General features: G+C 35.5%; 1 protein-coding gene across 1 annotated transcript; it reads right to left on the bottom strand.

Annotated features, from left to right (window-relative positions):
- Positions 1–4,331: 4,331 nt before the first annotated feature.
- Positions 4,332–6,936, bottom strand: LOC113288982 (probable cinnamyl alcohol dehydrogenase 6). The gene is made up of 5 exons (XM_026538142.1): positions 6,757–6,936; positions 6,500–6,613; positions 6,167–6,394; positions 5,503–5,948; positions 4,332–4,826 (listed from the first exon to the last, which is right to left on the bottom strand). Exons 1-5 carry the CDS (start codon positions 6,855–6,857, stop codon positions 4,624–4,626), a joined length of 1,092 nt encoding a protein of 363 aa, XP_026393927.1. The 5' UTR covers positions 6,858–6,936; the 3' UTR covers positions 4,332–4,623.
- Between the last annotated feature and the right edge of the window lie 8,978 nt (positions 6,937–15,914).

Here is a 15,914-nt window from a genome sequence, read left to right as displayed (position 1 = left end):
AAACATATCCTTAGGGATTGGAATAAACACTCTTTTGGCAATATAAGAACAAACATAGAAAAAACTAAGGCTGACCTTAAGAGAATCAATAGTATAAACAGTTATCCTAATAAAAACAGGGACATTGCAATACTTAGAAAAAATCTTACGGAATGGTACGATATACAAGAAAAATTTTGGACGGATAAAAGCAGGGATCAAAATATTCTGTTAGGAGATAGAAACACTAAATATTTCCATACTAGAGCTAAATAGAGGTTTATAAGAAACATGATAGAAACGCTAAAAGACAAAAATGATGTATGGATTAACAGTAGACCTGAAATTGTCTCTTGTATTACTAACCATTTTCATGAAATAGCAGCTACTATAAACCTTTGTTTGGACCAAAATATGATTGATATGATCTCTGTTACCATTAATTTTGTTGATAATGATATGCTTTGCACTATCCCTTCTTTGGGTGAAATAAAACAAACTTTTTTCTCCATGGAACCTGACAAAAGTCCGGGGTCAGATGGATTCCCACCAATATTCTTTCAACATAATTGGGAGATCATAAGTTCTGACTTAACAAAAATGATCCAAGTTTTTCTTGAAACAGGTTTTATATCTAAGGAGATGAATGCCTCATCCATTTCTCTTATCCCTAACATTTTAAACCCAATCACTCCAGCTGAATTTAGACCAATAGCTTTAGCTAATACAACTTACAAAATTATTTCTAAACTAATGGCGAATAGAATGAAAGGTATGCTTAGTAAAATTATATACCCATTTCAGTCTGCCTTCATTCCTGGAAGGCAGATATCTGAAAATATCACTCTAGCCCATGAGTTAATTCATAAAATGAGAAACAACAAAAGTAAGAAAGGATCTACGGGTCTAAAAATATACATGTCGAAAGAATTCGACAGAGTGGAATGGGATTTCCTCATCCGAATCATGCAGAGAATGGGCTTTAATGAAAAATGGTGTAATCTTGTTTATCAATGTATTTCTACTACTACTCTAGCTATTCTTATAAATGGATCCCCAACAAAAAATTTTAAACCAACTAGGGGATTAAGACATGGAGATCCTATATCTCCATACCTTTTTCTGTTTTGCATGGAGGCACTTTCTAGAACCCTTATACATGCTGAAGACCAAAGCTTAATAAAAGGAATAAAAATAACCAATAATGCTCCTTCAATTAGTCACTTGATGTTTTCTGATGATTGTATTATATTTTGTGAAGCTGAAAATCTGTCAAGTAATAATCTTGTTAAATTGTTTAAGGATTTTGGGGAGACATCGGGTCAGTTAATCAATTTGGCTAAATCAGGGGTCTTCTTTAGCTCTAAAATTGATCCTACTCTCAGAAATAGTGTGAGGCAGATACTAGGAGTAAATGAAATACCTATAAATGATAAATACCTAGGATCACCTTTATTTACTTACACTTCAAAAATAAAATGTTTTGAACCCCTAGTGGAAAAAATGAAAAACAGATTGATAGGATGGAAAGGTACGCTTCTAAATCCTGCTGGTAGAGGTGTAATGATAAGAAATGTTTCTTCTTCTATTTGTGTTTACCAAATGAATTGTTTTAGGATACCTGTTAAGATATGTAATGACATAACTAAGTTGCAAATAAACTATTGGTGGGGGTGAGATGAAAATGGATTGAATGATAAAGGTAAAAAAGGTAGTTGTCTTATAGGTTGGGATAATATGTGCAAATCTTTGGTGGAAGGAGGTTTAGGCTTCCCAAACATGAAAAAATTTAATATAGCTATGCTGGCTAAGATAGGATGGAGACTGCATGGAAATCCTAATTCTCTAATGGCTAAAAGTCTTAAAGCTAAGTACTATCCTTTGTATGATATTCTTCGTATAAACACTGTTCCAAACCAAAGTGATAGTTGGATGTGGAAAGGTATATTACTAGGAGTAGATTACTTAAAGAAACATTGTTTCTGGGAGTTAGGAAATGGAGAAAATATAGATATATGGGACGACTATTGGATCCCAGATGTTAAACCAACTGCTAACAGTACTAGGACGGGAAATGTAGGTACCACTAAAGTATGCCATTTGATTACAACAAATAAAACTTGGGATATGAAAAAACTAGCAGGTTGATCGACAGAATTACTGTAGACAAGATAGGCAAGATACAAATTCCTAACAGTGGTTTACCAGACATTCCTCACTGGACGCTAAGCAACACAGGTATCTTTACTGTTAAATCTTTATATAACAACATTAATAGTACAGGAGAAACTAACATTCAGCGAAACAAAATTTGGGAAATGAAAATAACTCCTTCAATCAAAATCTTTATCTGGAAGGAAGCACACTCTATACTTCCAAATAGTGTGAGAGTTGCTGTCATAATACCAGAAATAGATGTCTGTTGCAAACTCTGTAATGTAGAGGATGAATCTCTTACTCATTTATTCATGAAATGCAACTTCATAAAACAGGTATGGATGCATCTTAATTTTGATATTGACAATGTAATGCAAAATGCTAATACTTTTCATGATTGGTTAAATGGTTGGTTTACTCAAGTAGATAGAGAAAACAATGTAATTGAATGGAAGATTTTTTGTAGTATTGTAATATGGCATGTTTGGAAAGTTAGATGTAATCGTGTATTCAAAAAAGAAATTCAAAATAGTACTGTGACAACAAGGAAGATAGTTAAATTCATTAATAGTTATATGTGGGTTAATAGAAAAGAATACAATATCATGCAAACCTTGTGTTACAATCCGCTAAATGATGACTCATTGATTGTTACTAGCTGCCAACCCCAGGGAAATTTAGGGTACATGGTAATAACGATAAACATAGCTTTATCCATGCATGAACCTATGACTAGTTCAGGAGTTGGACTAACAATGATTGATTTTGCAGGAAGAACTATCGAAGCTAGGGGTAGTTCGAGAAATTGTACCACTAGAGAACAGTTAGAAGTAGTAGGGGCGTAGGCGGCTTTTCAGTGGGCAGTTGAAATGAGTGGCTACCATATCATTTTTCAAAGTGATTCAACCCACTCTTAATTTGCTGATAGAAATGTATGCTAAAGCTAGCGAAAGAAGATTCAAACAAAGCTCGGACTTTAGAAACAACTCAAACTTTGATATAAATTTTAAGGCTATGGCTTTTGTATTAACAAGTAGATTCAATATCATTTGGGCAGCGAACTTGTCAGTTTTTTGTAATAGATTCACTATCCAAAATAATTGGAAAGGTGAAAGTCTCTTAGCCATTATGAACTATTTAGACATCCAAAATTGAAATGTACAAGTCATGAACACAAACGACTTCATCAGAATACGTTTGTTAAATGTGTAAATTTGAGGAGTTATCCTCTTTTATGAAAAAAAAAACTAGATAAAGCATTCTGAGCAGGAACAAGCTTTTTTTGGATTGTAATATCTCCAGTAGCATCCCACTATTATTTCAAACTTTTGCTAAAATATTTTTATACTCTTCATAACTATGCCAAGTAGATAATTATCTTAATATAATTTTTAATAAGAGCACTAATTAAGCATGACTTGTCTCGATCTAGGTCGTAAGTATCGTGATCCATGGATCCAAAATTATTAAGATCAATAGTCAGGTCTGTTTAGAGAAACCTTATAGGATGAATCTATTTCTGCTTTGGATTCCAACTTCAACTATGAAATAGATTAGAAGTAAAGTCAAACATGTCAAACAATCAAGCAAATTAATGGTTAGTTTTAAGGATAAATTGGAAAATGCTCTAAAATGGGGTGCAATGTTAGAAATATGCTCCAACATTTAAGAAATTGGAAAAATGCCCCAGCTCGTGGATAATTCCATCCAACCCAGTTAAGTTACATGTGTGAGGCCACATACGCAAAGATAAAAAAGACAAATACATCCTGCAGAATTTAGAGTTAAAGGCTTATGGTTCAGGTGGTGGTGGTGGTGCTGCTGATGGCTATGGTGGAGGTGGTGGTGGCGGTGGTGTGATGGTTCAAGCGTTAGTGGTGAAGGTGGTGTTGGCGTTGGTTCTGGTGTAGCGCCGGTTTAGACGGTGGCGGTAGTGGTTCTAATGCTGGTGGTGGCAGCAGTTGGCAAAAAATTTTAAAAACAAAAATTGAAAACTGAATTTTGTTTGTTTTGCACGTATATAGATCTACACATGTGACTTAATTGGGTTTGATGGAATTATTGATGAGATGAGGAATTTTTCCAATCTTTTAAATGGTGGGGCAGATTTTCAGCATTGGGCCTCAGGGACATTTTTCCAATTTATCTTTTTAATTAAGGGTATTAACAGTAAGAAAAGTGCAAAATAGATAGTGGTGGAATTTAACCTGGCAATAAAATTTTCTGAAACGCACACAACAAACATATGGTTATTTCACTGTTGCATAATTTTTAATGTCGCTCTGTGAGAGGATGCTATATTCATCTCCGGTTGACCATCACAGGGTAAAAAAATGTAAGAATTACTCCATCTCCTCAAATAAATTCAACAGCCATACAGAAGTAGCGGATGTACATCTCTTTTGCTAAAACAATTGGTATTGCAAACAAAGCTGGCAACTGAAATTGAAATTTCTTCGGTGCCGGGGTTGGGTAGAAAAATGAACTTCAAAGACTAGAAGTTGGTCCAGCAGTGTCTATCACGAAACGGTAACGAACATCATTACGTGCCAATCGATCTAAGGCTTCGTTGATCTGATGTGGCTTCACCATTTCCACGTCACAAGTGATATTATACTTGGCACACACATCCAACATTTCTTGTGTCTCTTTGATCCCTCCTATAATGCTCCCTTTGACAGTTCTTTTCCCTGTCACAAACATAGATCAATGCAATCGATCAGAGATCAATGGATTAATAACGGCCCCTAGCTCAGTTGGTCATCCCCGTTTCCTAGGGGTGAGCATAAAAACCGGAACCGTGGATTTGACCCGTATCCGTCCGCAAAATTGCGGATTTCACCCAAACCGCAAAACGTATGGGCCGGACACGGGTGGGATTCTCAAATCCGCACATTTTAGCGGTTTGGGTGTGGTTGAATATTGAAAACCGCGGATTACCCGCACCGTAGGTTAGTAAAGTAAAACCTTATAAGATAAGATAGGCCCAGACCCCAATTCAATAGCATTGGCTTCCACTAGGCTTAAATGGGCTTCCACTAGGCTTCCAATTCAATTCAATAGTAAAGTAAAACCTTAAATGAGCTTCCACTAGGCTTTACGCAACGGTAGTAACGACTACCAACTAAAAACACGATGCCAAAGACAGGCCCAGATCTCTTTTTTTTTTTTTTTATCCCTAATCCGCGGTTAATCCGCAACCGGACCGCACAATCCGCGGATCCACGGATGATTGGGCCGGTCACGGTTTGATTTTCCAAATCCGCAGCTTTGACGGTTTGGTTGCGGGTGACCCCTAATCCGCAACCGTCCGTCCGTTGCACACCCCTAGGCGTTCCCCAAAGTATTGCGGAGTCAGATTCTTACCAAAGATTAAAGGAAATGCAGGCAAGTCCATGGGCTTATCTGGTGCACCAACCATGGACAAAGTCCCATTAACTTTGAGAAGCTCTAAGATGGGGCCGAGTGAATGTGTAGCCGAGACTGTGTCTAGTATGAAATCCAAGCTCCTCCTCCCAGCCTGCATTTGTCGAGGTTCGGTGCTCACAATAAAATCATCGGCACCTAGACGCAATTTGGCTTCGTCCTCTTTGGAAGGGGAAGTGCTTATAACAGTAACATGGTGACCAAAAGCCTTCCCAAATTTTACAGCTACATGGCCAAGACCTCCCAATCCCACCACTCCTATCTTCTTTCGTGGACCTTGTTGGAGTAAATTGTTGTCTTTCAATGGACTGAAAACTGTTATCCCAGCACATAATAGTGGTGCCGCTGCGTCTAGAGCTAAGCTTTCTGGCACGTGCACGACATATCTTTTTGATATGTAAAAGAACTGAATTAGTTAACAGAAAATGTGTGTTAAAAAATATGCTAAATTACCTGGTACAAAACAAAAAAAACAGAGCAGGACGGCTATAACATATATGGTTCTTATAGACTAAGCACCAAACTAGAACTGGTGATCCTAGTGATAGTTTCAGTATAAATAGACGAGATTAGGTAATGATTAAGTCAAGTTTAAATTAGATACCTTCTGTCAGCAACAAGCATCTTGGAGTAACCACCATAAGTAACACTTCCGTCCCAAAATATGCCATTGTAAGTAAATTGAAGTTTCTCACAATAATTCTCTTGAGAATCCTTGCAGTGCTCACAATCCAAACAAGATGCTGCTAAACATCCAACTCCAACTCTGTCTCCAACTTTGAAATCTTTCGCATTTCTTCCTACTTTCGTAATCACTCCTGTTATTTCATGCCTGCATCATTAACGTAATCAGAATTTGCGTCTTATCCTTCACAACAGCCAACAGTTAGACGATTCCTATTTATGCTAAACGCGCAGGTATATGTGATGAACTTACCCCGGGACAACAGGGTACATGGTCATTCCCCAGTCATTTTTTGTGTAATGGAGATCAGTGTGGCACATCCCACAGTATAGTATCTTGATTGTTACATCATCAACTCCATTCTCTCTATCGTAATGCCAAAAAGAAATGAAAATTATTAGGTTGATAATTGTAATCCCATCATTATAGTAAAAAGTAATGGTGAATCAAGCTAGCTGCGATCATAACCTAACGAATTAACAAAGAGGATTGCGAAACTCATAACATACCTTCGCTTGAATATGAAAGGTTTTATCGTTCCTGATTCGTCATGCGCTGCCCAGCCTGAGACTACTTGAGTGTGGTTTGGGGTACTGATATCTATTGCCATTATTACTTGCTACTGGTCTTTCTCTTGAGGGTGAGAGTGAGTATATATGTACGTACTCTTTCTTCTTCCAAGAGGACTTCTAAGCTTAATGATCTGATCTCTGCTTCTCTGAATTCACATATTTATAGGCAGCAAGAGTTTAGTGAAGTACAAAATGCAGTCCAAGTAGCTAGGATTCCTGCTTGGAAGTTTCATGAGCTAGGCCGCGTTATTCTAGTTTGTCACGTACATAAAGAAAAGACTTCTAGAAATTGACATGCCAACTAACCTGATTCTCTACCACAGTAATTATTCAATGTTTTTCATTAACAAATGGAGATTCCGAGTGTAACTATCACTTGGAACATGTTCTGACCTTGTACCAAATTTTCAATTGAGAATTTCCTTCACTAAAATTGCATACCTCATCAATTCCGCGGCTCAACTCAAGTCTCAACAACCACTCTACTAGTCCAACCACGTAACCCCTTAAACTTATGCCTACCACTTCATATATTAGAGAATGGTTATTGGCATTTTCCGCACAACTTTCAGTTGACTTTGTTAAGTGTACTTACTTGATTTTTCTAATTGCAATACTGACCTCTAAGTAATCTAGTGAGTAGAAATTAGGGACCTTAAATAGATTCAGCTAGTTTTATACTTAATCTGCTCAATAATGTGACATTCTGCCATGGTAACTCCTGAACCAGAACTTTACTATCTCTGTAGTTTCTTTTGCCGCTAAACCTTGACTGAATTTACTCATCCGTAATCTCATTTACATTTGCCAACCTTCTTGACTTGGAAAAAGAGTTCTAGGGAGGAAAAAAACACGTATAATTTCCCCAAAATTCCTACTTATTTACTTGACTTGAGGTGATCTGAGTCACCTGACTTTTATGAGTTTCGTACTGTTATCTGGTTTTTCCATTGAAAAGTCACGAGAAAATCAATGGAAAAGACTATTGACTCCACGTCTGAACTGTAACTTTTACCAAGATTTAATTCCATGGGAATTTCCTTCTTTCTTTCATGGAAAATTCTAAGTTCGAATTCAAACCATTGACTAATGGTGAATCATTAGCTTCGTGGAAAATAATAGTGCCATTCCGCACATCCAGCAATTAACGTTTCTCATACTGATAGGATAAACTTTCAGTGATACTAACCGGTATTGATTGATACTAATTGAATGCTTATCTGATAGTAGCCAAAGTTGTGATTTATATGTCAAATTTTGGTTTTATAGCCCTTGGTTTTGTATCCCGCAAATTTGACACCAATAATTCCTTGATTGGATGTCATGGGAATACGATTGATTAAAAATTGGAATCTTTACCTTAAAAATAAATTAATAAAAACTGGGGGCTCAGGCCTATTGTATCAGCTTGTATCATGAGAACCCTCGACCCCGTACAAACCAATACGAACCATTTTTTGGGACCATGAATTTTTTGGGATCACAATTTTATTAGTCCGGCTAAATTGGGATTTATACCAATTAATTGGGGCCTATAGCTAGATGATAAAATGGGGTCATTAACAAATATTTCATAGAAATCCCTTATCCACTATTTATGTTAATACCTAATATATTCTTGTTAAATTAGTGCTAATTCGGATTATTAAATAATATTTAATCAAGCTAATTCTGAAATTAATTTTCATTAACGCATAATCAACAGTTGTCAACATTTTTAATTCTTTCGAAAGACTTGTTCCAGATTCGGTTTATGTTAGTTAATTTGTAAACCGATTCTGGGTTGAGTATTTTGAAGTGGCGAAGTAAACCCAGAATCGGAGTTTGAACAATAACCAAATAAACCGATTTCCAAAATCGGTGTTTATATATTTCTATAAAATCCGATTATGCCTTACTTTCAGAAAAAAAATATTCATTACATAGTTTAGGAAATTAGCGCAATACATATAGGATTCAATATGGGAATTCTAGAATTTGACACATCAAATGCTCGTCAATGAACCTCCGAGCACGTCGGTACAACGCCGTGTATTCTTTGTGGTGAATGAACTTTCTTTCCCCATTACGAATTCTCCATAACCAGTTGAAACGTTCCAGCTGGAATTCAATGAATTCTTATATGTCAGTATGTGAACTAGTGTAGTTGACATATGCATAAAAATGATCGCATTACTCACTTTTTCCCTAAGAGGAGCTCGTGGATGATAGTGGTACACCATATTTCTAACTATTATGTACTCTCGCATTGCCCCTTTAATGTATTGGAATCGAAATTCCAAGTCTCTCCATTTGCGGTTGTTGGGATTCGCGGTACGCCCGTAAAAGAACTCTTTAACTCTCTTCCAAAACATTGAATAGATTTCATTCGGACGTTCACGGAACGTATTAGCAAAGGATTTAACGAGACACAAATCTTCAAACGGTTCCCATTCCATTTTCTAGGCTAAGTGTGTGATATGGGAGTGGCTGAAAGAGCTTGTCCTTATATAGATAAGGACTCAACGGCTATTTTTTTCAAATTCAAATAAAACTATCGGATTTTAGGTATGTTAACATAAACTGATTGTGTCCTTACAAAATCATATAAATTGTGCCTCTAAAAAATCGGGCTTTTTTAATGCACATGTAAATCGATTGTCAAAGTTATAGAACTTTTCTTCATAAAAATCGGATTACATATTTATACATGTAAACCGATTCTAAAAGTTACAAAACTTTTCTTCTTAGCAATCGAGCTACATATTGGTAGATGAAAACCGATTCTAAAACTGAACATTTGGGAAGCTGGAAACCAGATTAAGCCATTAATAAACTAGGAGTATCACCGAACATAATTCGACAATAAGTTTAGGACAATACCTAAGTTTTAACTCCATAATTATCCATAATTAAAGACATAAACATGACTATAACCATTCATTCATGAACATCCCCACCACGACCACGTCCACCGCCATGACCACGTCCACCGCGTTCTCGTTTACTAGGTTGGGCGCTTCTCGATTCACCTTCAGACATCTTTTTGGTAGGGGCTCTATTTCTCTTCTTCTTTGGCTCATCCTCCTCCTCATCATCATCATCATCGTCATCCTCTTCCTGCTCCCCAAACTTTGCACCAGCTTCTACATCTTCAAGACCGTTTGATTCATCAATTAGCTTTTCATTGGACTTCACATTTTTCCTTTCCTTGATTTCTAACATAATAAAATTAACAATCGTATTTTGTGAAGTGCTAATGTAAACCGATTCCACAAATCGGTTTACTCGATATACATATAAAGTCTGATTCTAAACTAGACAATCGGTTTTTTGTGAAGACATATGTAATCCGATTCCAACAAAATAAAGTTACAGGAACATTGGCTACAAGAATCGGACTACTTATACATTAACGTTCACTGATTCCATTTCACATGCAGGACAATCGGTTTATAAGTTTAAGAACATAACCCGTTTCTAACAAGCATCGGGTTACTTCGACATTAACGTAACCCGATTCTATGAACACTGAAATTTTTTGATTTCAAAATTCTCGATTTCTAACCTAAAGCATGTTACTAAAACGTAGTTTAGAGGATTGGGTTGATAGAAAAGTGCCTGATTCGACCCATTTCTTCCTCTTGTGCGATACGAGAGGCTTCAGATTGTTCTTGCACTTCCTTCGTTCTATTTCGAATCGCTTCAACAAGTCCGGGATTGTCTTCGCTATAATGATTCCTGTTAGCAGCATACTTAGTTCTTGGTTTCGAAATTTTATAGAAGAAACAAAACGACTAATCGTTTTTGAATCGTCGATCATCGACGGTCTTGGTTTCAAAAATATAAAAAAAGAGGGAGTAGAGGAGATGAAGAATCGGTTTTTAGGTTAGAAATGAAAACTGATTTTTTTAGTTAGGTTTATTAAGGATTAATGGGGGTAATTTAGTAATATTAATATTTTTTTGAGGGTAATTTTGGTAGTTTACATAAATATTAGACACCCCTTATCATTGTGTATAGGTAGACGAAGTAATTTATAGGCCCCAATTAAGTGGCATAGGCCCCAATTTAGCCAGGTTTATTAGGCCAACCTCCATATACTTATAAGGGGTGTCCTAAAGTTAGGTAAATACACATTTACCCTTTACTTTAATTTAAACTAAAACTAACCTAATAACTATATAAATCAAATCATATACATCTAATCTAAATGAATCTATTAACCAAAATCAAATACAAAAACAAAGATAGGAGGGGTATCGAAATTTTTTAGTTTTGAAAAAAAAAATTATTCTCTTCTTCTCTTTTTCCTTGACATTCTGCGTTCGATTGAAAATCCCATCAATCGTTTTTGATTGGGAAAACTGAGTAGAAATTATCAAAATATGGTTTAAATGGAAGTTAAAGTGGCATGTTCGGTTAGGAATAGTTAAAAAAAACTAATTTTCTAACCGAACATTCTGAAACCAAGAACACAAAGAACACTTCGGTTATAACGAATTTATCTTTCCGAAACCAAACTCCGAGTTCGGTTGGTTCGCAAAAATTGTTTTAACCGAACTCCTCATTGAAAACCAATATATGTGTTCGGTTGCTTAGGTTAATTGGAAAATTTTGTCCTTTAACCGAACACTTGTATTCGAATAGCAAAGGCTGAGTTCGGCTGGTTCGCAAAAAAAAAAAAATTGCTAACCGAACCCTTTTCTAAAAATCAATATGTTGAGTTCAGTTGATTCGCAAAAAAAAAAAAATTGCTAACCGAATCCTTCTCAGAAAATCAATATGTTGAGTTTTGTTGGTTTGCAAAAAAAAAAACTTCTAACCGAACTCTACTATGCAAACACATATGTTGAGTTCGGTTTATTTGAGAATTTTTACTCCTAACCGAACTTCACTCTAATATTGAGTTCGGTTCAGTCGAAAATTAATGTTGGAAACCGAATATTACTCTGTATACTCTAGAATAAAAGTTCGGTTACCTGTCCCAGAGTTAGCCGAACTCATCAAAACCTTCATTAAAAGCGAGTTCACCTGCGTCTTAGGAAAAAGTAGCTGAAACTACACTTCCAAATAAGTTCGGCTACCTGTTCTTCAAATCTTGTAGCCGAACTTGTTTGACTTAACCCAATTCAAGCTATAAAATTTCCTATTTTCAGGAAATTTTGGCCAATTCATGCAACAAAAAACTATATTTGAAGTATGTTTGGGTAGTTTATGTGGAACATCTATCGAACTTCAATCTTGGTAGCTAGACTGAATCTGCTATATACTCCTACTTTCTTGGTTTATATGGAACATCTAAATCTTAGATCTGGAATGGTAAACTCTTCTTACAAAGCAGTAGGTTCTATGCTGAATTTAACGTGTTAAAAATATTACATGTTATACTATTTTCATAAGTAACATATTTTCTATTGTTACTTATGTTTTTATTTCTTATTTATGATCAAGCTAGTCAATATCGTTTGTACTGGCCGATATTATCGGTTTTTATCTTGTATCAGAAAAAAACTTTACGATATCTAAGAAAATGTGGTACAAGAGGGGTACTCATAAAGTTGATGGTGTTAGCTGAAATGCCTGAAGCAGTTCCAAAATTAATTGATGAATCCTATCAAAAAAGATTCCAAAACACATCTTTCTTGATGTTAGGGGCATCTTGAAACCAGCAGGTATTCACCAAGATAGCAAAAAACCTCACATTAGAGATAAATAAGAGAAAAATATGAAAGTCAAATTGACCATCAATGTCAGTAAAGCTCTAAAATTTGGTATTGATGCCTATGAGACCCTTGTCTCTCATTGGCTTGAATTTTCCTATGCTTTCTCTGGTATTCAATTCTGCAAGGTGTGAAGAGTCATTGATCATCCTCAAAAGTTATGTGGTCCATTCAAGGATCAAAAACAACCAGTTCAATCCCCCTCAAAGGTAACCCATACAACTGCAACTTCAAACCCCTTTAATAAAGTTAAAAAAACCAATCTTAATGAATTATTCTGTAAGGGATGATGCTATAGAGTATGAAGCAAATATGAAACATGCAAAACTTAATTAATAAAGAAAATTGTTGAAACTATGGGATCACCAGATTCTCAAAGCACTAATCCTATTTAGTTCAAGGCAGGATAAGTGGAAATTATCTCAGAAATTCCTATACCTCCAAACTCTGATGTCATTTCTTGTCAATAGAGACATGGAAGAGTGGTGGATAGGAAGGAAAAAGCAGAAACCAAATGTTGATGCCATAAATTTCAAATCTTCATTTCTCCTATTCCTTCCAACCTTTTAGATAAAATCATATTTCCAATCACTAAGCCTTTCACTCCAAATCCCTTCATAGCTTAGATTAAATAAAAAATAGACATACAATCCCGAAAGACTAAGAAGAAAGTTGGATAAAAAGGAAGCAACTCCTTATAATCAGAAATGACAAACAGACCACCCAGACCGAGGTCCTGAAGAATGTGGAAGTCAAGGAATCTACCTCACCATCCTGAAGAACCATATATCCATAAAAAAAAATAGTGAAGCAAGAATTTGTAACAAAAACCGGAATATCTCTGTTGTCGTGGATAGTGGTGGTTTGGTACATCCTAAATTTCTTTCCAGTGTGGTTGTATTTTACTATAAAATATGATGTCATCATATGATTATTCATACCTTTAAAAGGTTCATTTGCATTCTTATATGTTACACTATTAAGATCTTAAACCACCTAGGCACCTTCTGTTATCCCCTTATCTCTTACTCCTGGAGGTACTTCATAACCCTTGCTTGGAATTTCCAAAGTCTGGGACAAAACCAGAAGCATGCTAATCTTAGTAAAATCTTAAACGAAATTGATGTTAAAAATTTCTCGTACGTTGAACTCAACAGGTCTATTAGCACTTCTAGTGGCCTTGCTTGATTTGGAAGAATAGCATTTTCGTAGAAGCGCTTGATTTCTCCCATCATCATGTCAATGATATCATCTCCATGGAAAATAGGTCTGATTGGACGTTAACTGGTTATTATGGTAGCCCTTATGATCTAACCAAAAGAAAAGCCATCTTGGGAAATGATCGATGAAACTACTAAAAGTAACAACTTACTTTGTTGGTTATGGGAGACTCTAACTTCATCTTACATGATTCTAAGAAATTCAGTAACCAGCTAAATGATATCAACGATGCTACTTACTTTCAAGACAGGATATCTGAGCTTGAACTCACTGATTTTGGTTGTACTAGATATCCCTTTGCTTGGTCTAACAGAAGAACTGGAAATGCTCTCACTGAAAAAATATTGGACAGAAGGCTAGCCACTGAAATGTTTCTCTCCCTTTATCCAAATTATACTATTTCTGGCTCTGATCACCATCTAATCCTTCTTAACTTTAATATTAAATGTAAGAATATGGTTATATATGAAAAAGTAGAGGTATAACAACCACACCCAATCATTCGTTCGGCAATCTGTATGGACTAAACTCCAACTGAATTCCGAAAGTACCAACTTAATAGCGAGACTCAATCAAGAATTAAATCAAAGAGTTTATATCTCTTTCTCAATACAATCAGCAAATCAAACTGATAGAAATCTGCGATCCTAATTGATATGACAAATAACTTGGACGGTACCAAAGACCAATGCCCAAGTATCAATCAAGTTCTATCCAACAAACAAGGTTGAATTTATCAAATTATTGAACTATGCACAACCTGTGATATTTCAATTATATAAAAATATAATGCGGAAAAGAAATAACACGGACACCATAAATTTTGTTAACGAGGAAACCGTAAATGCAGATAAACCCCGGGACCTAGTCCAGATTTGAACACCACATTGTATTAAGATGCTACAGAATCTAGCCTACTACAAGATAACTTCAGACTGGAATGTAGTTGAGCCCTAACCAATTCTCACACCATTAAGGTACAGTCGCATTCCTTACGCCTCTAGTTACGCGCTAGATTCTGCTCACTTGATTCCCTTAGCTGATCTCACCCATAACTAAGAGTTGTTACGACCCAAAGTCGAAGACTTATAAATAAATCTATCTCCCACATATATGTCTATTCTTTATTCGGTTTTTGTTCTATATTTTGATAAAATCAAGGTGAACATGAACTAACTAATTATCTGGTCTTATACTTCCGAAGAGCAACCTAGAAATATTAGTCACCTCACAATAACCCAACTGATTAACAAGAAAAGTTATTGCGGAATCACAAGAGTCTGAGACGAAGAACTGTTGTGATTAATTTTTATGTTACCTATCGGAAATAAATCTCAAGTAAATCTTAGAGAAGATAAAACTCAATATAATAGAACAAATAAGATCTGAATAGACAACTACAAAGAAAATAGTTGCATCTGGCTTCCAAATTCCAATGAAGTCTTCAAGTCGTTAACCTATAATGGTTTTTCGAAAAACCTAGGTTAAAGGACAGTCGACTCTAGTACTCAACTAGGAACACACATAAGTGTGGGGATTAGATTTTCCCATTGCTAGAGTCCTTCCTTATATAATCTTTCAAATCAAGGTTGCTTTCAATCAAAGCTAAGACAGCTTAGTAACAAAGCATTTAATATTCACCGTTAGATAAAGACGTGATTTAAGATTCAAGCTAAGTCTGCTTAAAAATAAAGCAATCAATCTCCACCGTTATATGGTCTTAGCTTGTTACAAACCAATAAAATATACCTTCATTTAAATATGGGTTAACGTACCTAAACGTGTATATTGAGTTGTCTCAATAATAGTTAACCGAAGTTAGCCATATGAATACTTTTGTTTTATCCGTATTCATCTAACATTTCTAGATCAAATATGAATATCAATAAATCATGAAATATAATCAAATTAATCTAATTTTGTTTCAAATAGAGTTGTTCAATTGTTCACTATTTCATAGAAATATATATGAACAAACTGAATCGAAATCGGTTTGATTCGAAATCGTACAAAGTACTTATACAATAATCAATTCATGAACATTAAGTCATGGTTTGCAAAGATTGAATTCCTTAAATCATAAATTTATTAGTTCATGAGTACATGACCGATTCTAGAACTTTACCACTGTGTTCTCCAACCAGGTACGCGAACAGCAGCTCCGGACCTTGG

The sequence above is a fragment of the Papaver somniferum genome, chromosome 6 (genome assembly GCF_003573695.1).
Source record: "Papaver somniferum cultivar HN1 chromosome 6, ASM357369v1, whole genome shotgun sequence".
NCBI lineage: Eukaryota > Viridiplantae > Streptophyta > Magnoliopsida > Ranunculales > Papaveraceae > Papaver > Papaver somniferum.
The sequence above is the reverse complement of the archived record's forward strand: the minus strand, read 5'-3'. Positions and strand labels throughout refer to the sequence as shown.

What these genes read in the sequence shown, in the direction of transcription:
- LOC113288982 (XM_026538142.1), bottom strand. Translation starts at nt 6,857, where the DNA reads ATGGCAATAGATATCAGTACCCCAAACCACACTCAAGTAGTCTCAGGC. An exon ending in ATGTACCCTGTTGTCCCGGG is followed by an intron (nt 6,395 to 6,499) that starts GTAAGTTCATCA and finishes TTAATGATGCAG; the next exon opens with GCATGAAATAACAGGAGTGA. An exon ending in ATGCTTGTTGCTGACAGAAG is followed by an intron (nt 5,949 to 6,166) that starts GTATCTAATTTA and finishes CATATCAAAAAG; the next exon opens with ATATGTCGTGCACGTGCCAG.